This window comes from Montipora capricornis, chromosome 14 (assembly GCF_036669925.1).
Source record: "Montipora capricornis isolate CH-2021 chromosome 14, ASM3666992v2, whole genome shotgun sequence".
In the NCBI taxonomy this organism is placed as follows: domain Eukaryota; kingdom Metazoa; phylum Cnidaria; class Anthozoa; order Scleractinia; family Acroporidae; genus Montipora; species Montipora capricornis.
In genome coordinates this window covers 36,950,786-36,973,285 of record NC_090896.1, presented here as the reverse complement: position 1 = coordinate 36,973,285, position 22,500 = coordinate 36,950,786, and the positions used below count along the sequence as shown (strand labels likewise).

At 39.7% G+C, this 22,500-nt stretch overlaps 3 protein-coding genes across 3 annotated transcripts in view; 2 read left to right on the top strand and 1 right to left on the bottom strand.

Annotated features, from left to right (window-relative positions):
- LOC138032375 (protein amnionless-like) overlaps positions 1-8,462 on the top strand; it is a 25,412-nt gene extending 16,950 nt beyond the window's left edge. The window contains exons 10-15 of the mRNA XM_068880042.1: positions 873-951; positions 1,916-1,966; positions 4,177-4,251; positions 6,071-6,176; positions 7,043-7,157; positions 8,159-8,462. Of these exons, the coding sequence (XP_068736143.1) occupies positions 873-951; positions 1,916-1,966; positions 4,177-4,251; positions 6,071-6,176; positions 7,043-7,157; positions 8,159-8,206 (474 nt within the window). The 3' untranslated portion in view covers positions 8,207-8,462. The remainder of the gene's footprint in view (positions 1-872; positions 952-1,915; positions 1,967-4,176; positions 4,252-6,070; positions 6,177-7,042; positions 7,158-8,158) is intronic.
- A 6,132-nt stretch (positions 8,463-14,594) lies between these two features.
- LOC138031316 (ATPase inhibitor mai-1, mitochondrial-like) lies at positions 14,595-20,824 on the bottom strand. The gene is made up of 4 exons (XM_068879025.1): positions 20,687-20,824; positions 18,125-18,150; positions 16,827-16,890; positions 14,595-14,943 (listed from the first exon to the last, which is right to left on the bottom strand). The coding sequence occupies exons 1-4, from the start codon at positions 20,789-20,791 to the stop codon at positions 14,767-14,769; spliced, it is 372 nt and encodes a 123-aa protein (XP_068735126.1). The 5' UTR covers positions 20,792-20,824; the 3' UTR covers positions 14,595-14,766.
- A 43-nt stretch (positions 20,825-20,867) lies between these two features.
- Positions 20,868-22,500, top strand: part of LOC138031315 (oxysterol-binding protein-related protein 1-like) — a 41,084-nt gene continuing 39,451 nt past the window's right edge. The window contains exon 1 of the mRNA XM_068879024.1: positions 20,868-21,079. Within this exon, the coding sequence (XP_068735125.1) occupies positions 20,999-21,079 (81 nt within the window). The 5' untranslated portion in view covers positions 20,868-20,998. The remainder of the gene's footprint in view (positions 21,080-22,500) is intronic.

Genomic DNA, 22,500 nt, shown 5'->3' with positions numbered 1-22,500 from the left:
TTCATATCTTTTCGTTACATGAGAGGACATACAGAGATGTTTAGAGGCATCTTTGTTTTTACAATACGACGGCATAACGACATCTGAAGTTGACAGGCGGTGTTGGCTTTATTTAGGTCCACTCAAAATTCAAGTAAAGTGGGCCAAGTCAAGGGCGGATCTAGGGGAGGTGCACTGGGTTCACGTGCACCTCGGTTACCCAAACAAAAAACGTTTTAGTTAAAAATTCTAAAATTTACAAACGAAATAAAAAACCTAAATAACAGACAGCGGTCCGTTGTGTCTTAAAACCGCTAGTTTTCGGAGTTTTGGCGGAATAAAATGTTGCCAGAAGTGAATGCTTGCCAATTAGTTAGATCTTTTGCGCCACCAGTTTGCTTTCGTAGCAGTGGTCAGCGTAAACCACCAATTAACACAGCCTCATTGTCATTCCATTTTCCGCCATTTGACCTTTCCATCGCTTGTCAAGCTACTATCCTACTACAGCCCTAACCCTCTTAAAAGCAAGTATTATACATTGTCTAACATATAAAGATTGGGCTTCCTGTGCATTTCCGTCTGACATGTGCACCCCCTAGCCAAAATCTTAGATCCGCCCTTGACCTAGGATAGTTTTCATCTACTCCGATTCTGACTCCCGGTAGGCTCATGCAAATATGCTAAAATATTCATAGTATACAAAGGCATATCATTGTTTGGCTAGCAATCAGAAATATTTCCAATACTGACCGGTTTTTGCAAAATAACGAAGTTCGAGGTTTGATATAATGTATTTTACCTTGCTACCTGGCATGTGACGTTAATTGTCAGAACTCCTTGCTTTGGAAGTATTTAATTTGGCACTAACGTTGATTTACGTTTTGTTTTTTCAGGAATATGATGGAGTCAGTTTGGGGACTTCCAAAACAGAAAAAGGGTTTGTTCAGATGGTGTTGACAGATGAGGAAAACGGTATTTAGTTGAACGTAAAGCATCTGAATGTTGTCTTTTATGTAATAGCAGTAAATGTTAACGATGTAACATTTTAATGGGTCCCAACAACGTGTTTCTAGATTTCAAGTCTGGGGCATAGGATCCATAATTCCAAGGCACAGTTCAATCCGAATTTCTAAAAATAGTTTTCTATGAAATCGAACTTCTCGTGCGAGCTGTCTGACCAATCTTTGGGATAAAGAGACACTTGCTCACTTCTTTCGCACAACTGTTTTAAGCCGTTGTACAGCAATTGGAACATGTTTCCAAGGACGTCAACCTGTCTATGACGACTCTGCAGGTCATACTTGAACGGGTTTTGTCAATCAAAACAGACGTTATAGTCAAGCCAATGCGTTGATTGCTGTAGTTGTCAGAATACTAGTCCTAGTACACATTTGAAAGAGAAAGTGAGGCTTACAGGGAGGGAGGTGTCCTGATCTGTTTCCCAAAGATGCAGGCATCAATTAGCACAGGACGTCCACTTGTAGACGTCAATGGAACTCGACTTGAGAACATTGCAGTCAAAATAATTCGGGCACCCCCCTCCCTCTTCTGTCTCTATATTTCTCCGAATATTTGATAATCCCACATGGTATATGTAGACAGTCTTAAAGGAAGGGAAATTCTGCAACGTTGACGAATTCATGGAAGCATGGACGGAAGGAGAAGTGGCGAATCAGCGGGAGAGATCTGAATTAGTGCACACCGGGAATGGAAAAGTGCAATTCGGCATTGTAAAGGAATTTCTGCTCGCAAGAAAGCAATTGGTACGCAGGGAAGAAGTAGAGGAAAGGCAGGAAGGGAATTGGGAAATTGAACACCAGAGAATGGCAAAGGGCGCGTCCACAGTCGTTCTCAACATATGCATACCCGGCGAGCAGTCGACCTGCAATATTTCATCCAATAATGATTGTTCTTTCTTTATCCTTTGCTTGCACAGGCCGAAAGGCACAGATGGCTGCCCAGAATTTAAGAGAAATGATTACTTCAGGTGAAGTCTGTACAAAAACTTTGAATTTTAGCATCCAGAAGGTCTCATTGTTTTAAGAGCAATATATATTTTTCTTTTTGTTTAACTTGTCCTATATTCTATTACAATTAGTCCTGGATACAAAACAAACTCTTTTAAATGCGACTATAATTGTTTAATGCTCCCGTGTTAAGGATGTGAAACTAGTCCAAATCCTTCCCTTCTTCCCTTTACCTTATATAGCTACATATTTGTTTAACAAATAGATTCCATGTTGCCGTGCGTCTGTTCAGTAATAGATCACAGGTGACGTCAAAATGTGGGAAGAACAATAAAGTGGCACACTAGGCGATAGCCGAGTGTGTCACTGATGTTCTTACCACATTTTGACGTCTTTATGATCAATTACTGGACAACATGGAATCTAAAACGTTATTCGCATAAAAGCTGATGGTGCATGACATCAATCGTGCGTCTGTCCTCTAATAGATCATGGGCAAGAACCAATCAAAATGCGAGAATAACGTGGGTTATTATATAAAGATCTATAGATCTGTAGTTCCATTTGAGAAAATTGTCGATTCACGACTCTGTAGATAGACCTAATCGGCTAACTCAATGTTGTACCCAATTCAAATCCTCCGGGATTAAGATTCTTTGTGTATTGTATTTGCATGATAATGTAGCGTTCATATTTAAATGATATGGAAATACCTGGAACAAAACATTTTATTCCCAAAGGGTTTGAATTGGGTACAACATTGAGTTAGCCGATTAGGTCTATCCCACAGACCATGCCCCCACTCACAAACGCTGTTTCCAGTGTTTCTGGAAACCAAGAAGTAGTTTCCCAGGCAAGACTGCAGTTCACTCAAATTCTCTTTAAAGAGTAAGTAAAAATATATATATAATAAAAAATAAAGCAAACCCCTCAAATATAGGTATCAAAGTACCGAACATGGAATGGGAAATCGCCCGACGAAACTTCCGACCTCTGGCCTCAAACGAAAACCGTGACTGAGCATCCCAGCGGTGTTACGGATGGGTTCTAATCCTGTTTGAGATTCTGTTTGTTGGGAATACCAGAGAATAGGAATGAACCGGAGATTGAATAATCTTGTCAAGTTCTTTTGGAAAAAAATGGGAGTGCTCCTTTGCAGGAGTCGAACCAACGATTTTCCGATTACTAGTTTGGAAGCCCTTCCACTCTGATAGATGTTAACCCCAGTGAATGAAATGAGGAGATTCATTTTCCATCGTGACTCGGGGATACTCGGAAAAAAACCCCAGGGCTCCTCGGCAGGAGTCGAACCAACGTCCATCCAATCCAATTACAAGTTCGGATGCTTAACCACTGAGGCAAAGGAGACTCGTGGTCGCTGTGCCGTTAAAGTAGGTTCATGCGACAATAGGTCATTTCCGAGTTGCTGTTTGTCTCTGATTCGAAATGTGTCTTGGTGCTAAACCATTCAAATGATAATGAGTTGCATTTGCATGAAAATACACCACTCATCTCTATTTGAATGGTTGTGCACCAGGACTCGCTTTGAAACCGAGGCAAACAGCATATTGTTCCGCAATACTGCTTGGATCTAAATAGGCTATTTCCAAGTTCATGTCCTAGTCTGCCTCCTCTTCAAAGCGAGTCTAAGTGCAAAGTTTTTCTTATGAAAATTAATTTTCATTCATACGTATAGTTGAACTAATTACCATCACATTTTTCGCACAGAACGCAGACCGTGGCATGATTGTTCTGAAAGAGTTGTTAAATGTTATGCCCGGTGTTTGTTTGCTATGCTCAGAAGACGCCTTCTCTTAGCAAAACATTCACTTAATCCGAAACGGTCAAGAAATTAAACAAAACAGTCTCAAAATAATGTTGGTACATCGCTTCTATAGAGCGGTTTTCAATTGAGTGTCGAAAGTAATTAGCGAATTTCTTTGGTTTTGCATTACTTCACTCAATGATTGGTTTTTTCGAGTTTTAATTGGTTTGCTGGATAGTCTCCGTCCTTTTTGATTGGCCAAAGTAATTACTTTGGTTTTGGTTTTACGAAAATCGATTGAAACTTGCTCTAACAGCTCATGGGAATGCGCCAAATGAACATAGAACCAAACCTGGGACAAAACATAGACAAACATAGAACATCACCTTATCTCCGAAAACAACAGAGCTTTGTTTATAGTCACCTGATGAAATGCTTTGGGTATCTTTATAATTTACTCCACAGAAAAGGCGTTTGGGGTTGCCAGTACTCAAGTCCTTGCTCAATCAAGCATCAAGGTTACGGTGGCAAAACAAACAGGTCTGGCCTCTATTTGTTCTCGCTCTGACTATCACACTTCATTTGGATTAAGAAGACGGAGGGCGGTGGTCACTTATTAGGGTTTGGTTGTAATGAAATGGAAGGAAAAATGACTCCAAGGTTGTATGAATGGAAGCCAAAGCTTAAATCAGAAGAGAAGAATAATTTATAAATATGTCTTGAACCATTTAATTATTATTGTCAATGCTCCTCTCTGAAATACATTGAACTCAATGTAGCATGGTTGCTCTGATAGTGTAGTGGTGATCACACCCAACCGGTAATCAGGGGGACGTGGGTTCAAATCCCGCTTAGGCATAAAATGTTTTTCTCAAACATTGATGGTCCGATTTCTCAAACACGGTTGACCGTCCTTGGTCCCGTCAAAGTGCATTGATTAACTACATTTCGCCGAGGCTTGGACTGTGAATCTCCAGGGGGCAGAGATGCGCTATCGGCTCGAGAGACCCTCTTAAAGATAAATGACTACATTCCGTAATCGGCAGATTTGTTCGTAGGACCATGTCCTACTCTTCAGGATTTTACAATGATTACTATTTCTACATAGTGGTTTGTATTGCTGCTCATGCGTGTAATTGTGAATTACAATTTCTTTAGAAGGAATTTGTTTCCATGCCTACAGCCGCTTGCTAGTTCTGACCGTTTGTTGAGCGTGACGAGCTCCGGGTGGCAAATTATGTAGTATTTCTCGAGTGTACATAAGTTGCATCTTATTGACATCCTGCAGTATATACAGAGGATATTGCATGGCCGCTTGGGGATACGAATTTTATCTTCAAGTGCGGAAAGTGTCCGTTTATTATATAGATATTGATGAAATGTCTAGATTTAAAACAACTTTGTTTTACTCATTTTCGAAATAATGAAAAAGTGGTCACCAACCGCTAAAACACGCATGATGTGTAACATGAAACAAGGTATGAAAGTTATGAAAAACAAATCACGATAATTTAAACTTTTGCAATAAAAATGTTAATGTAGAAGAGAAAAATTATATTAAAGCACAAAAGTATCTTACAATGAAGAGGAAGCTCGCGTATTGCCTAATGGTGTTCGTTACTATGCTATGACGACACCTATATTCTCACATGTGAAAGAAAAAAATGCGCGCGGTGAAGATATGGTATTTCATCAGTATCTATATAATACTATAGGTGGGAGGTCTTTAATTCAAGTGGACGTTTCGCCCATTCGGGCTTCTTCAATACTAAAAATATATATTCTAAACATAGATATATATCATATGTTCTAAACGTTTATATATACGCCTTTCAAACCGGCATGGGTATTAAACAAAAATGAGATAAATATTCCAGAAATATGCTCCTTACATGGCACTGTGCCCTTTTCTTTGTTTCTGTTCCTTCTGTCATTGCTTATGTGTTGGTTACACACTGATCCTTCATATTAAGCCGCGGCTTACATAAGACGCGAACACACCGTATAAATGGTACAAAATCTACGTTCACGGCTTTCTCAAGTCGCAGTTTATCCTGGCCTTGGAGTTTATACTCGTATAAATAGTTCCTTTCGCTTATTATGTACGCCGCGGCCAGAGTAAGCCGCGGCTTATTTTCTCTCGTATAAACGGCCCTATTGTTTTGTTTCTGCAAAAAAGGAGCTTCCTTCACAAGCATTTATGTGAGAATTTATCGGAACTTTTATTGGAAAAATTCATTGGTATCCATACTTGAAAAAGGATAATTGTTCTTGATCCGTTTTCCCGTTATCTAGCATTCGAATTCTTTTTGTTTAGATTTTCTCAAATTAATTGTCTCATGTGTTTATGCATACACAGGGAAGCCAAAAAGCAGCTTGATCATTCCATTAGCTGTGGGACTCTCAATTTTATTGCTGTTTATCCTGATTGCTGTCCTGTTCCTTATCTTCAGACGGAATAAAAAGTGAGTTTAAAGTGGACACTGTAGCAATTTGTAAATACATGATTTCGTATCAAAGTAATACAATTCGTAGGGCTTCGGTTGGTTGTTGTTGTTTTATTCTCACTCTTCATTTCCGTCCTTCTTACGATGCTGTTTGTTTCCTTAGCGGTCTTTTTGTGTAAAATCCCTGTAAACTTTTCGTTGACGTTGTTATGCAAAGGACAATTCAACGCACAACTCCTACCTCGCTCAATAGAGCATTTTCGAATTCTCACGGCTGGACTGGATCTAGCACGAAATGGAGGCTAATGCGGGCAAATCTTTTCAAATGCAAATTTAAAATTTGCTCGCATGAGCCTCCATTTCATGCTAGATCCAGTCTAACCGTTAGAATACGAAACTGGCCTATTTTGTTGAACAGCGATGTTGAAACTGTTTGCCCACCGTGTTGAAACATCTTGAATGGAAGTTGAATAAGTTTACAAGAGTTTAAACTTTGCTTTAACAACCAATCAACATTTCCGTTATCTCGAATGCTGAATGAAGTTTGGGCTTCCTCTTCAACATTCTTAGCTATGCACTTGCACAATAATAGGTCTCTCACGGACGTATCATGTCCGTATCCATAGTAACTACCGCGGCTGCCGCCTGGGACTGCATACCGGGCCTCTCCTGAAGCTTTGTTGAATCAAATGTTGGTGATATGTTGAAACTGTTTGCCCACCCCAGTAGTCAACATCGTTCAACATCGTTCAACAAAATCGAACAGATGTCGAGGCCGTTTTCCCGAGTCTTATTAAGCGGTATAAAAGCAAAATTATGTTATGCGGCATATTTGTCGCAGAATAAAACGGACTGTTCAATCTGTCCAATTCTATTTGCTTAAGGAAACAAAGTTGTACATTTGCTCCTGTTATTCTGGACGACCATTTGGAGATGGACGAACTTGATTCGCTGCAAAATTCACCTAAAGCATGCGACGAATTCAGTGATAAAGCTGTGGTGAGAAGTTACAACATAGTAAAGATTAAGCTCATTGACATTATTGATACTTATTTGGTATCATTTCGAAATGTGGCCGGCTCTTATTCCCATATTAGGGCGAATCTAGGATTTACTCCCCAGGGATTCGGTGGACCCTAGCTCCTAGGGGGATTTAAGGACATGCCCCACAAGAGGCCCGCTCTTGAGAAAATTAGAAATCACTTCACTTAAATCGTCCCTTGGCGTACGGTGTCAACGTCACGAAACGTCGCCTTCGTGGAAAAGATAACGATTCTTAAACTTCTATTACGGACTATAATTGAACGGCTCACCACAGTGGCTTCAGACGGGACCACCTCATTAGCTACTCAGTCATTCAGAGATCTGAAAACTGCACATTTATTTACGTAAACGTGACGTCGGCCTCCGACTCTACCACTATTTTCGTTTTCATTTTCCCATCCTACCCTATAGTAGTGATCGTATTCCTCACCCCGTGGGGAATGAGATCGGGATATTCTCGATCGCCGAACGACAGAAAAGTACCCTAGCAGGGGTCCATGAGTAGGAGCTTGCCTTTCCCATACAACCCCTATGAGTCAACCTTTGCGCTCATCTTCGGCTCTGCATGCACTGTTTAGAATGGCCAATCAGAATACAAAAAAATTATTTAGAAACGAAAACAAAAAGGGCAATCTGCAATATGCAAATTGTGCAAAATTAATGTAAATTGATGTAATTGAAAGTCTCCTGCCGAAGGTTTCATTTTAAAAATAGAAAGATGCGCGTAAAGGTTGACTCAAGTATATAGTGCATAGGGAGGCTCCTACTTGTGGGTTTGTGACCCTAGGGGTATGCCTGGGGACTGCATCCATGGGTGATGACTAGCCGTGGGAATTCTCTCGTTGTGTTGCATTTTTTTGTCGTTTGATTTTAGTTCTTCGTATTCTAACGTTCATGTAAATGTATGGGAATTACGAGGAAATGATGACTGATTTTTTTCTTCTTTATTTTCCAAGTTTGCTGTGAATAACCCACTGTATGAATCCGCGACCGAATGGAAATGAATGGGAAATATTTTGAGAAGTTTACCTTTACCAGGTTGTGAAGGAAAGCAGCTTATCATTGATGCCCATTTGAGTACAGAATTGATTGTGTGGTTTAGGATTTATGTACCGCACATATCACAGTCTTATGGCGGTTTACAAGGGTGAGATCGGACGTCAACTTGTATTGTGTTTGTGTTTGTTGTGCGGCTAACATTTCCATAGCCAAAGGAAATGAAATAAAAATAAATACGGTGTTTTGCATTGATTTACTTCAAGAAAATAGTGTCATTAGTTGGGACGTTGAATCAGTTCTTTGTGTTACAATTTATAAAAATATACCAAGTACAAAGCCAATCTTGACCCCAGGGCTTTTCTCTTGACTGAGGGAGAGAAGAGCTCTGGGGAATCCTAAAACAAATTAAAGTGTCTTCTCGTTGATTTTCGTGAAGAACAATCAAAAGAGGCTCTAATTGGTGCATTCATGTCGTCAGCACGAGGAGTGAGCAAGCGCCGTAGGGTTCAAATAGCCAATTTTGGGCTGTAAGAACCCCACGGCTCGTGTTATCCTACACAGAGTTTCCCAGAGCCTTAGGTCGAACCGAGGCTCTGGTGACGAGAATGGTACAAAGAATATGTTTTTAAAGGTTTAAGCATGCGCAAACGCAGTATTCATTATCGTTTATTCAAAACTCGACCCAATTGAATTTTTTACGTCTATTTCATACTGATTGTGAGAGGCGCGGTGGCCTCATGGTTAGTGCGCTCGACACCGGATCGAGTGGTCCGGGTTCGGGGCCTGGCTGGGGACATTGTGTTGTGTTCTTGGGCAAGACACTTTACTCTCACGGTGCCTCTCTCCACCCAGGTGTATAAATGGGTACCGGCGTAATGCTGGGGGTAACCCTGCGATGGACTAGCATCCCATCCAGGGGGGAGTATAGATACTCCTAGTCGCTTCATGCTATGGAAACCGGAGATAAGCGCCGGCCTGATGAGCCTTCTAGGCTCGAAAGCAGTGGCTTTTATTTCATAATGATCACACTCTTGAATGATGATTCATGCATTTATAACCAGTAGGTTAGACTATTGCAGCAGTCTCCTCTATGAAGTTCCTGACCATGATATACAAAAACTCCAACGTGTCATGAACGCTAGTGCACGATTGATCTTCTGCGCGCCTAAACACTGTTATATTACGCCGCTCCTTCAGCAACTTCACTGGTTGCCTATCCGACTACGTATCGAGTTCAAAATCCTTTTCTTCACCATTAAAGTACTCCAGGGCTCAGCTCCTAAATATCTAATTGATTTAATTTCCGTCTTACCGCCATCCCGTTACGATTTACGACGAAATAACAAGGGAATTCTTCTGAGCACCCCAAAGCGTTTTACAAAGTTACCATGGGGGATCGATCCTTCATGGCGGCAGCGCCACGGCTTTGGAATAGTCTTCCCAAAGTCATTAGATCTGCTTGCACACAAGTGATTTTAAACAGAAACTTAAGACAATTTTATTCAGCAAGGAATTTTGTTAGTACAATTATTTTATATTTACATTTTTACAGTTTTTTCAGCAAATTACTTTTCTAACTGTAAATAGTGTAGGTTTCGTCTTTTTGATTCCAATGTAATTGTAAGTATGTTGTATTTTTAATTTATTTTAAAATTTATTGTAATGTCTATCATGCGCATTTGATTATTCTTATAGAAAATGCGCAATATAAATATTAAATATTATTATTATTATTATTATTATTATTTTTATTATTATTATTATTATTTCCAACTGATATATGCCCTTTTGATGAATTTCGACCTGAAAATACCGGCCGAGAAAACTGTACCAAGTTATGATTTCAGTCCTTGAAAAGTGCATTGAACGTACTGAATTAATGAATGTGATAATAGCGCTGAACAAGCGCTATAACAGACTTACGAATTAGGGGAAAATATTGCTATTATAATATAGGTACAAGGACATTGAAGCGTTGATGCTATCCGGCCAAAAAATATTCAATTTCTTCCTCTTTATTCTTCCAAGCCTCGACCGCCACGCTAAATGTTCTAAAATAAACGGCGGGGTGATCTATCTGTGTCCTGTGCATCAACCGGATAGCATCAACGGTGCGTGAAGACTAGAGACCGTTCTTACGTTACGTTTATGCCTGTAGAATCAACTGAAATGTCAATTCCTTGTAAAAACCAGCATCTCTTTTGGTATGGTAGGTACAGGAAAGCCAGAACATTTTTCGAATGCGCTGACGAGATGTGCGAACCAGAAAGAAAAGGGGGAGCCATTAGCAGTATCTTTGGACATCGCGCCAGAGCGTCATACCTGACGATTAAGCCAGGGATTTCGACCGGCACGTCGCGTTCGTGACGCGGTTGGTCCTTCGCTGCTTTTAAATACCTACCCCCCGGAAGCCAGTGAGGGAGAGAAATGTCCGCCCCTAGACCATATGATACAGATCGCTTTCTTACACACAACTCAGTTCCACCCTTGTCAATTTAACGTAAGATTTTGATCGTTTTAATATTGATCAAAAAAGTCATTTTATCTTCCATATGGTACGCACTGGAGTCGCGGATTACGAAGTGTACGCACGCACATTCAGTAAAGGGAACATACATACATACATACATACCGGCATACAATAGCCCAGCGTGGGTACATTTTCAACCCAAGAGGGGTGACTGTTATCTTGTCCACTGACGACATGAAAGTCCACCACGCTGAGTTTTGCTTCACCACCTCCCCGCATCAGCAAATTCTGAGTCATGCACTGAAGTTCGCTCCAGTTGTGATACTGAGCCCTTTTGAGTTCACCCATTTGAAACCGAGACATTTCAAAGGGGAAACATCGTGGCCTTGCTTATACTTACCTGTCATAAGGTTAAATGTGGTCGTGATTGTATTGGAAAACACACTAAGTAATGTAGTCTCGTTGAGTGTTAATTATCTTGCATGCCTTGAAGCTGTTCACTTGTTTTCTTTAGCGTGAAAAGGGTGCATTTACATTCAAAGGAATCGGTCTAGTTTGTTTCTGCACGTAAGAGCTGACCAAAAACTAGTAATCGCTAAAGCGATGAGTTTAGCCCTTCGTTTCATATCTTAAAACGTGTGATCAAGATTGTCATAGCATTTTGTGCTAGACCGCGAAAAGAAATGATGCTCGAACACCCGCCACATCTACAACATTCTGGCCAACGAATTTAAAGCAAAAACAGAAAAAAAAAAGAAAAAGGTGGGAGGCGGCCATAGTGAGGAAAACTGGGCGGAAGAAATAGGCGATTGAAACGCTGAGGAAGAGGAAAAATGAATGGTGGCGCACTCCCTGCACCCTCCCCCTAAATCCGCCCCTGTGATCACTGAAAACTAGTTATGACCGAGGCAAAAATCTTTAGTTTTGGCCTAGTCTTTGCAAGGAATGAAGGGGTGCCGGTATTAACGTTCTTATCACCCAATAATTTGTACTATTTTTTTGGAAGAAAAAAAAAGCTAAGTTAAAGTCTACTCTAGCCTGCAAGCAGAATGGCGCTCGGTCGAAATATAGGGGCTTGGTTACTTCCTTTCGAAACTAATAACCAAGTCCCTACATTTCGACGCCATTTCAACGGACAACATGTTCTCGAATAGAGGTTTTGCACGGCAGCCATGTTGCATGACAGGAACAATAGATTCTTTTTCCCATGGGAACAAATTTTCTTTCTAATGCAAAACATTTTCATTGTTCCTGCCATGCAAGATGGCTGTCGTGCAAAACCTCTATTACGAAAATGTTACCATATCACCCAGCGTTGAATATATGATAATCATAATTAGTATCTACTAAAACAGTGGATAACGTTGAACACGCGCGCTGATTGGCTACTCAAACTCCGGATATCGTTTGCTATTCACCTTCGCGCAGTTCGCGTGAAATATTTGCCCGAAAATGTTGTGATCTTTGCAGGAATAAATGAGTATATTATCTCACTGTTTCAGTATATACTAAAACAACTAATCACCTCATGTGTCGGTGGTTAGTGAATGGCCGTCACTAGCCACCTCCACTTTGATGAATATATGCTAATTACTGGTCTAAGTCCCAGGACTTGTGGTAGCAGATAAAAAGAAAAAGGAGAAATAGTAAACCCTGGAATAAATATGAAATAAATCACATATTGAACTGCGGATATGAAATCAAGTGAAGCTATGATCCTCGCAGTTATGAACGCAATTTTAGCAATTGCGTAGAAGTCCTGAATTTTCCCGGCATCTCTACGCAATTGCCAAAATTGCGTTCATAACTGCGAGGATCATAGCTTCACTTGATTTCATATCCGCAGTTCAATATGTGATTCATTTCTTATATCATTTCATCGTTGATCTAGAATAGGATCACTGTAATTCATCAATGATTAAGCCTAAGCGCTGTGATTTCAAAATGGTTAGCTTTGTTTTTAAGTGTGGCCGGACCTATCTCGTTTGTTGTCTAAAATAATTTGTTAGCGAGTGTTGGTATATACCAAAACTGTGGATAGCGTTGAACGCGCGCGCTGATTGGCTACTCAAACTCTGGATTTCCTTTGTTAGTATATACTAAAACCGCGGATAGCGTTGAACGTGGGCGCTGATTGGCTCGTAAAACTCCGAATATTCTGTGCTATTTACCTCCGAGCAAATCGGGAAAAAATGGCGACCCGATTTGGATTCGTGACAAGTGAAGAAAACATCCAAATTACCTTTTTGTGCTGTATATTATCTCACAATAGTTAACAACTATTCACCTCAGTGTCGGTAGCTAGCGTTGGATATTTACCTCGCTGCTTCGCGGCTCGGTGAGTATCCACCGCTAGCCACCTCCACTTCGGTGAATGGTTGTTAACTATTCACCTCCGAGCAATTCGCGCGGAATTTGAGCCCGAAAATGTTGTAATCTTTGCAGAAATAAATGAATTAAAATCATCTTTTTGTGCTACATTATCTTTGCGGCTCGGTAGATATCCACCACTAGCCACCTCCACTTCGGTAAACAGTTGCTAATTATCTCACGTTTACAGCCCGGTGTTGTGACAAATAAATTTGATTATTGTGTTTAAGAATTTTGTCAAAGCAAACGGCAACTCGGTGGTTTAGTGGTTAGGAGCGGTGACAGGTGAGCTAATAATCGTACGTTCGATTCCCGAGTCATGATATCTGGGTTATTTTAAAAGAAAATGTTAAATTCCCAGAATTCCTTTCCAACTGTCGGGGTCATGAAATAATGATAATGGTACATGTATATTCAAAGCCGGTTGATACTATATAATTATCGTATCGTAATAGCAGTCTCGAGAATGAGTTGCAACAGAAGAGCCTGCAGGCTAAGTCTATTCTAGGCCTTATGGCCTATCCTAGGCCGAGTTGCTCAAAGCTTGCTTAGTGCTATCTAGGGCTAGATACCATGACTAGTAAGGGAAACGAAAGGAAAAGGAACTTTATTTAACTCAGTCGTTCTAGCGCTGGAGCACTAAAAGCCCATTTCCGAGTTGCTATACATGCCTCATTTTCAAAGCGAGTCCTGGGGCACAACCATTCAAATGGAAATGAGTTGCGTATTCTCATGAAAATCAAACTCATTTCCCTTACAATGAGCACCAAGACTCACATCGAAACTGAGACAATCAGCAAGTCGGAAATGGTAAATTGGGAACACTGTAAGCTGAAATCAACAATTAACGCAAAAAAAGTCAAATGTTGGTTTTTTGAGCAAAGGGGAAAACGGAGTAGCCGGAGAAAACCTCTCGGTGCAGAGTAGAGAACCAACAAACTCAACCCACATATGACGCCAATTCTGGGAATGATTGAACTCCGGGCAACATGGGTGGGAGGCGAGTGCCCTCACCACTGCGCCATACCTGCACTCCGAGCAATAGTGCATGTTAGGTGTTAGGGGCAACTATGTTTTGAGTAACTCAGCCCTTCTAGTGCTTGCCCTGTTTCCGAAGCATTGAAGGGGACATGGTTGTTGAGTGGACCTAGACGTTTTTAACCCGTTTCCCCCACAGCGACCCCCATTGACAGAGTAAAAGAGACTGTTGTTAGACAGAGTAAAATCTCACACTCGGGAGGGAAAGGGAGGATCTATTGTAAATGTTGTTAGGAAACAAAATATTACTACCCCCCGGTGGGATGCTAGATCCACCATCTAGAATTTCCATTTGTAATCTGAAGGGTCCACCATTCATTGGGAAGAAGATTCGACTGTTAATGTGACACTGAAAACGTGAACAATCCGCCCTTTGTAAAGGAATCCGGGTGGCCCTCGGATTGCATGGAGACCCTGGGGAAGAGGTTGAAAAAAGCAAATTGAGTAAAATTCACCTGTAGGGAATTACACGCGAGGATTCGATGATAAATTCAGAAAAAAAACGGGCGATAGGATTCCAAAGAAATGAAGTATTCCATTTTATTTCGTTCTCAAGACTATGACAACTGACATTTTATTGTACTGAAAATGGCATACCCAGGATATTTCCATAAAAAAATATCGATGCACGAAGAACTAGCCATCAAGAATCTCCCAAAACAAGCAGGCGATACAATGTCACTGCATTTACTTCTTTTCATCATCTGAAGAAACTCCTTCCTGCAATTCATCCATTCTTTTCTTGTGTGTTTCTAGGACTTCACGGTGCTGGCGAATAGCTTCCTCGTGTCGTTCGATTTCTTTCTCGATATGTCCCATGGTTTCATCAAGATGTTTCTTCATTCCCTTAAGCTGCTCTTCTTGCTGTTTCATCAAAAAAACGAGTTAGATATTCAGTGTATAGACCGAATGCATAAATGGAGGGCAAAAATAAAATGTATTCTTTTGTTTATGTGCTAATTAGACTCACTGGCCTCGCTTTCAATCAACATTTCTTTTGTATTTTGTGCATGCATACGAGGCTAGTGAGTCTAATTTGCACATAAACAAAAGAATATTTTTTGGCCGCCATTTATGAATTTGGTCTATAGTGAAACTTTTTTTTGCGGTCAAAACACAAACACACTATTCGGGCCTATGCTGAGAAAATCAATTGTCACAATTCTCCTCTGTTCTCTTAAAAACGACGGGTTTTAAGTCTTTTATTAAACTTCACAATCATTTTGCGCCGTTTCGTTATCTTGAACACATGTTAAAAGACCAGTTTTTCAAAACTGACAAATCACAGTTTCACATATGGCGCTTAAGGCCCAAAGACGTTTTGGGACGTTCGAGAAACAGACACCTGAAGCTGTAATGGGCCAGGGGTTTCATTAACAGTGCAAGTAAGTGGCAAAATTTAAGGAGAAGGCGGAGCAGTGAACATACATGTATGCCTTGAATGCGCACATCTTTACAGGGATCTGGGGCATGCTCTTCCGGGGAATATTTAAAATTTGGTCCTCCCTCTTTTAAAAAATGTGCATTTTTGAGCAAGATTCTTTTATTTTTTCATCGCACAGCTTGGCCCATCCAAGGTCAGTGTTTTTTGGCACATATTGCATGTTAAATGTAATGTCTGGGGGAAGTTCTCGATAGCTGTAGGTGCCATTTTCAATTTGCCTGAGTGGCGACTTTAGCTGGCTGTCAATGAAAACCGTGATGATAGGGTAAAAATATGACTAAAAACAAGATAATAATGCAAGAATGATTGCACGGCTGTGAGGATATTTAACAATTATTCAACGAGGGTGCGCTGGATATGAAGTGATCTGATAGATAACCAACGAGGCGGGTAGCTCCAAGTTGGTTATAATCAATTTATATCCAGCAAACCTGAGTAGAATAATTGACTTATTAAAAACTCCAGAATCAACAAGTCTTCCACTGAAGCATCGATTTTACCAGCATATAATTTTTCCAGCCGTTACAAAGACCTTTCCCCTACTTGAAAACAATACCACATGGCATAGAGGAAATTTGAAATTCGTTCCATGTTACAAGTTTAGAGGGGACGGCAAACCAAGTCCAAGATAACCCTGGCAAGTAACACAAGTTCACACATGGTAGTTAAACATTTAGTGGTTTCAGTAACTACTGACAGCCAATGAAAAGCGTCAGATACTTCAATCAGAAGTCGGCTACTACAGATTCTTTCAACTTTAGGATTAAAACTCATTTGTGCAGTGACAACATGAAGTTATCTACACTTGATCATAGATTTTGCTTTAGAAATGCCATATTTGGGAGCGCTCTTTTACATTAATATTTTTTAAAAATGGCATGCTCCCAGGCGGTAACCGGTCGTTTCGCCAACGATCAGGAGCCAGTTGCTCAAAGCCTGGCTAGCAATAACCGTTGGTTGAGAGGTACGAAAACCTATAGGATTCAATGGTATTTAATGCTGGTTAACGCTAACCACGCTTCGAGCAACCCGGGCCAGTTTGCAAACGTTTTTGATGCAGTAGGGGTGGATTCAGGATATTTCTTAGGCCGAGGGGGTGAACCACTTAAAGAAATGGCGTAGCTGACTGGTGACACCTTTTTCTCTTCTTCACCAGGAAGAGTGTGGGGGGGGGGGGGGGGGTGCACACCCCCAGCACCCTTCCCCTAGATCTGTCCTATGCAGTCGGTTACTCTTCTTAAACCAGCTCCCAAGTTAAAATCTTACTAAAAAAAACCCTGCATATTGTTAATTGTAAACGTACCAGTTTTCTAAAGTACTGTTCCTCATGAGCATGTTCCATTTTCCCAAATGCTCCTCCTGCACTCCTAGGAATGAATAATACTAAGGAAAATGTAACAAAATACAGATTGTTTTTTGTCATAGCAAAAATACCTCTGTCAGCCAAAAGATCTTGTTGCACTAAGGGCAAAATGTCTTGTGCTATAACCTGAACATTTCCATGGATACAAAATGTGTGTGCCCTCTTAAAAGAGCCTGGGGTTTTAATTTAGGCCATTCAGTTGCGTTTTTAACAAGGTTTTGTCTCTCAAGTGCTTTCATCCACCAAAAGCTATAGCAGATAAGGTAAATGAGTCATATTGTGATTGGCTGTTTTTGAGTTATTTTGTCAGTTTCAGATTTGATCAATCAATGTATTATTGACCCTACAAAATAATATCGTTGGCCACGGTGTAATGGTTTAGGATTTATGTACTGCTCATATAACAAAGTCTCGTGGCCTTTTACAATTGTTTCTCTAGAGGGAGATCGGATGTCAGCTTGTAAAGGTGCCTCTGGCAGCTACTATCAGTCCATATTTAATTTGATTTCACTCACCCACCCAACCCACACATGTAAGTGAAAGGAGGACAGAGTACACTACCGGGGATGTCCCCCTACTCTTCAAGAACAGCGTGTGGATTCTTTATAATAACGTTCCACAGTGTTGGTTAACAGGAAAGGTGGTGAGATACATGTAGGGCCTAATGAAACTTTTATTAGCAATAAATAAAGCTGAAATACTGTAATAGCGAATAGCATAATCTCAGAAGGGAAACAACTCCGGATGGTGAGTTTTCAGTAATACACAGCATACATGTTCACAGAAATCTGTAAAAATCCTCCACTGTGCACACTGTTAGAAATGTGACCTTACATGTAATTTGAACTGTTTGTAAGTAACAAGGAAGGGTTTTTGCAAACGTTGGCCATATAGCACTTCTATTTCAACAGAATTAAATATTGAAGGGTAATGTAAAGTGCTATTAATTTTCTACCCATGTAAACTATGTGAGCGTTAGCCCTACTAATGGAATAGGATCCATATGAGGGCAGAGAAAAACTCTGACCAGGGCAGGAATTGAACCCACCACCCATGATCTATCCTGAAGGTCAATTTTTCTCCCCGTTGACCAGCTACTGGTTTCCGATTGGAACACAAGCTCAAGCCAGGTTAACTTATTGTAAGAACAATTAAACAACATGGGGGCTGCGCTTTCAATCTTGGCTAAATCGATAAACATGTACATGTACATGTATTATTGATATTCATTTATCTACCTTATATCTCCTCCTGCACCACCACCCTGAAAATGAATAGCAAAAATAATCCCTTTTTTCATGAAAATGGTTTTGCTGGCATGAAAGGGGTGAAAACATACATCAAAGAAGTTGCAATTCAGGATTTCAACTTAATGGGAGGCATTGGGGTTTTACACGTACATGAATAACATGTATTGTTTTTCCCCCTTTTATTAATATCGTTTTCTACAATCAAAATGTTCTTGATTTTCCCCCCTCCCCCATACCACTTTAGACTAAGTAGCTATGTTAATATCAGGGAAACTAACTGAAGAGGAGATGCAAAGTCATCGTACTTTCCATTTCTAGGTTACCATATCCTCAATTTTGTTCTTGAGACCTATTTTGTAGACAAGTCTTGAAGAAAAATTATTGAATTTGTTGTGTAGTTTGTTGGTATAGATAAAGTATCGCATAAATAGCATACAGTATAATAAGTTTGTTCTGTTGGCTGGAAGTGATACCAAACAATACCCACAGGATGGATTAAATGTAACATTGTTTGCTATATTAAACCATTTAATACATGTCACCTGAAGTATAAAGTTCACCTCGTGACAAGTCCTAAAAGTAACACATGTACACTGTATTGTTTAAAAAGTGCTTCATTTTTCCTTTACCCTGGGTGCAAGAGGAATTTTTTCCAAGCTCTGAGACAATGCTACGTGAGACAAAGGCAACCACCAAGGACTAAAAAAAAATTAAAAAATCACTAGTGGCAAGAGACAAGAGCCTCACTTCCATACAGAAAGTCAGTTCAAATTTCTCATCAAACCAGTTTTGGCTTTCTAAGATGACAGTGCTCTCATAGGATGCAATGATTATGAAGTGCATCACCAAACATTCCTGGAAAATTCCTGGGGAAGGCTCTTCAATTCAATAGTTTCATAATTTTGGAACAATTTTAACGATATTGCATCAACTTTAGGTTGCAGTTAGTTTGATTTATTTGCACAGAATTTGATTTTCAAAGAGGAAAACTTTATTGTTGAAGGTGTTTTAAAAACAGCATTTCACAAACAAATAGATCACTCCCTTAAGTGCAGAATGAAAGACTTTGAAATGCGAGAATAAGTCATAACCAAGTTCCGAAGTTGCCTCACACAGTTGTAACAAAATTAATGTTGGCATTAGCTCCACTTTTTCTTGCCTATTTTAACCCTTTCACTCCCAAGAGTGCCACTTTTAGATTTTACTCTGTCTAACGCCAAATGATTTGAACCGTCAATGGGGAACCCCACGGGGGTGAAAGGGTTAATAAATGAGTTGATTCCCTTGATCGCTGTCAAATGAACTTGAGTTGCACTGTCCTAGCTTACAAACTCTCTCATATGCGCATCGATAAGCAAAAGGCACTGACGTAGCACATGGACCATCGGAACAAGCTCTTTGAAATGTCATAAGCTTCCTTGGTCCTTTTCAAAAGCTTCCTATCAATTGAAGTGGCTTTGGTTACAGAATTCCAGAGAATTTATACGGCCATTTTCCCTTGGGCCAAAGTGATGCAATGGAGCTTGTTATGTCACACTGAAAACCAGTTTTTTGTTTTATCCAGTCAGAGTCACTCAAATGCAATGTCCAATCAGTGAAGTAGTTCAGTTTTTGAACTGATCTTGGCTCGTGCCACCAGTGGTATTTTATTGTGGTCCTACTAGCGTTGTCTCAGAGCTTGGAAAAAATATTCCTCTGGTATCCAGGGTACTTTTGCTTTGAAACAATGTCATTGCAATTTTACAATGCTTCTTATTATATCTATGACATAGTATTACTGGGATGTACTCCACAGCACAGCCTGCTTGAAATCATGGCTTGCTTTCACATGAGATTGGATTACCAGATATACTGTAAGAAATATCAAACTAACTTAGATTTCTCGGGCTCTACTGTAAATTACGGGTCCGTGTTTAATCTTTATGGCATTAATTTTGTGTGGATTAACTGAACTGGAAAGCATGGACTGTAATTCGTGCAACCCTTGAATTGTGCTTGTAAACGGCATATATATTTTTCTACAACATTTAAAACCATGTCTTACGAACAACAAAGATATAAAGCGTCGAGGAAACAATATAAGGTTAATGTCGAAATGCCTTTAATCTTCGCCCACGACACAAAACCCGTAAGAACCACCCCGGCTTGTTACATCACAAGTCATAACAATAACTCCCGTTGTAAAACTTCCGCAGGACGTGAAACTGCAATTTTAAAGGAAAGCCAATTTACATGACAAGTAATTTTTTTCTTTTTAAAGTTTTTCCGTTCGAACTCAGGTTAAAATCGTGACTCTCAGCTGGAGTTGAACATAGTACGAGCTTTTTATTACCAGAAATTCGGGAAAAATCTGACGAAAGCAAGCAATATTTTACAATACCGTCAAAGCTGATACTTGTTCAACGCAAATATCAACCTAAAGATATATACATGTGTAAACTGACCTCGATTCACCGAACTTGTACATGTTGAGGCGCAAAACGTAAGTCCTTATACATGTGTGCACAATAAAATAAAAGAGGGAACACCAATAATTAACACTAAGCTTACTTTTCCAACGCCGCTACCTTTTTCTCCGACCGCCATCGTTCTAACTAGCAAAAGCGGGAAGGAAATCGCTCGTCTCGAAATACTAGCAAGTCGAAAAGACGCCATATTGAACGTTTCCCGTCGGGTGATTTTTCTGTGAAGGACTAGAACGAGCACGGAAAAGGGCTTGGGTACTGGAACCTTCCGCGAACTTGGAAAGAAGAAGAAGCGGACGGGTATTATAAAATTTGCGGTATTTTCATGCAAACTGTCCGCTTTGTAGCAGTGATGGATAGATGACGGTGAAAGATTGTTTTATTGGTGAAAGGAGGCATGTCTAGCGCGAGCAAGAGGGAGGAAAAGGAGGAAAGACTTTTGCAATCTTCGCGAAGAGGGGACCTCGATTCAGTTCTTGTGAGTTTTCTCGTGAGAATTTATTGAATGCATTGTTTATGTTTTAACAAAGAAAATCAGTGGTTAGAATATCCAGGGATTTCATAAGAAGATGTTTTATTTCTCAAGAACGATAGTTTTCTGGAATCTCAATTGCAACAACTTGAAGTAGATGCGGTGATTGACCAAAATCTTGCGTAAAATAACTTATCGGTAGTAAGTTATTTGCTACCTCCAGACACAACTCACCGGGATGTCGTTGATGCAGTTTTATCGTTTTTTGAGGACGATTTGTCGGAATAGAATCGTTCATTTTTGTTATGACCATATAATTTCTGGTAAAGTAATGAGAAGTAATTTTGCATTCTAAATTCTGAAGTTCACCGCAATCGATATCGAGAAAGTAAATCAAGATATTTCGTTCAACTTAAGCCTTCTAACAGTCTACAATGTATGCCGACATTTCGTGACGGAGCGACAATGACCTGTTATCTTGGAAAATATGTGTAAACGACGGAAGCTGTCAAAGAAATAAACACGGTGCCGCGGAAACAGCACTGGTCTCTACGATCAATAAAATTTTGAGTGATTTTGCATCCTTGATCAACATGAATTTTCAGAAACAGGCATTGTTACCGTAGACAGGAAAATTCTGCTGTTCATAGCTTTTATTAACAAAATGCATTAATGTATGCATTTAAATGTCTTGTGCATGCCACATGCAGTGGGTGTTTTGTTATTAATTATTAGATCCAAAAAAGAAAACAACAATACCAGATCACGTGATGGAATATTATTATAATTTAAAAAATTATTTGACTGTCAACTTGTCTCTTCTGTTCTCTTTTACTTCTTGTTTCCTTTCTGTGCATATACAGCAGTTTGAAGCTGTCTTGGGAAAGAACTTTTTGTATTATTTGTGGCCAAAATAGGTACAATGTACTATGTATGTGGTCCATAACAAGTATATTCTTCTTGCTTTCTTGAAGTGCCATCCCTTTGAATTAAGGATTGATCTGCTAAAATTACTTTAAGTTTTTTTAAGGTTACAGTGAAAAGACAACTTTTACTTACAGTGTACATTTACTTATATGCATTTTGAGTTGATGGTAAAGCACAATTATTACTTGTTTCCGTGCCACAAGCTCATAAATTACAATTGTACAAACATGTACATTATGTAATCACTGATGATAGCCTGTCAAAACACATACAACAGCATTTTCCTTTTTTCTGCTATCAATTACCAGGTATTATTTTCTCATCGACCAGAGATAATTCGATTCTTTTTTTACAAATAATGTTTTAATTTTATGAAAGCTAAATAGTTCAGTATGGAGAAGAATCACAGAATAACGAATATCTAGGAAAATATTGAGGTTAGGTTATTTACTTCAAGAAGTGTAATGATTACTTGTTGCAATGGTGCAATTATTATATTA

Bases quoted from the DNA above. Each gene is read 5' to 3' on its own strand.
- LOC138031316 (XM_068879025.1), bottom strand. From the start codon at position 20,791: ATGGCGTCTTTTCGACTTGCTAGTATTTCGAGACGAGCGATTTCCTTC. The intron at 18,151-20,686 runs GTAAGCTTAGTG...ATTCATTTTCAG, and splicing joins AAGGTAGCGGCGTTGGAAAA to GGTGGTGGTGCAGGAGGAGA. The intron at 16,891-18,124 runs GTAGATAAATGA...ATTCATTCCTAG, and splicing joins GGTGCAGGAGGAGATATAAG to GAGTGCAGGAGGAGCATTTG.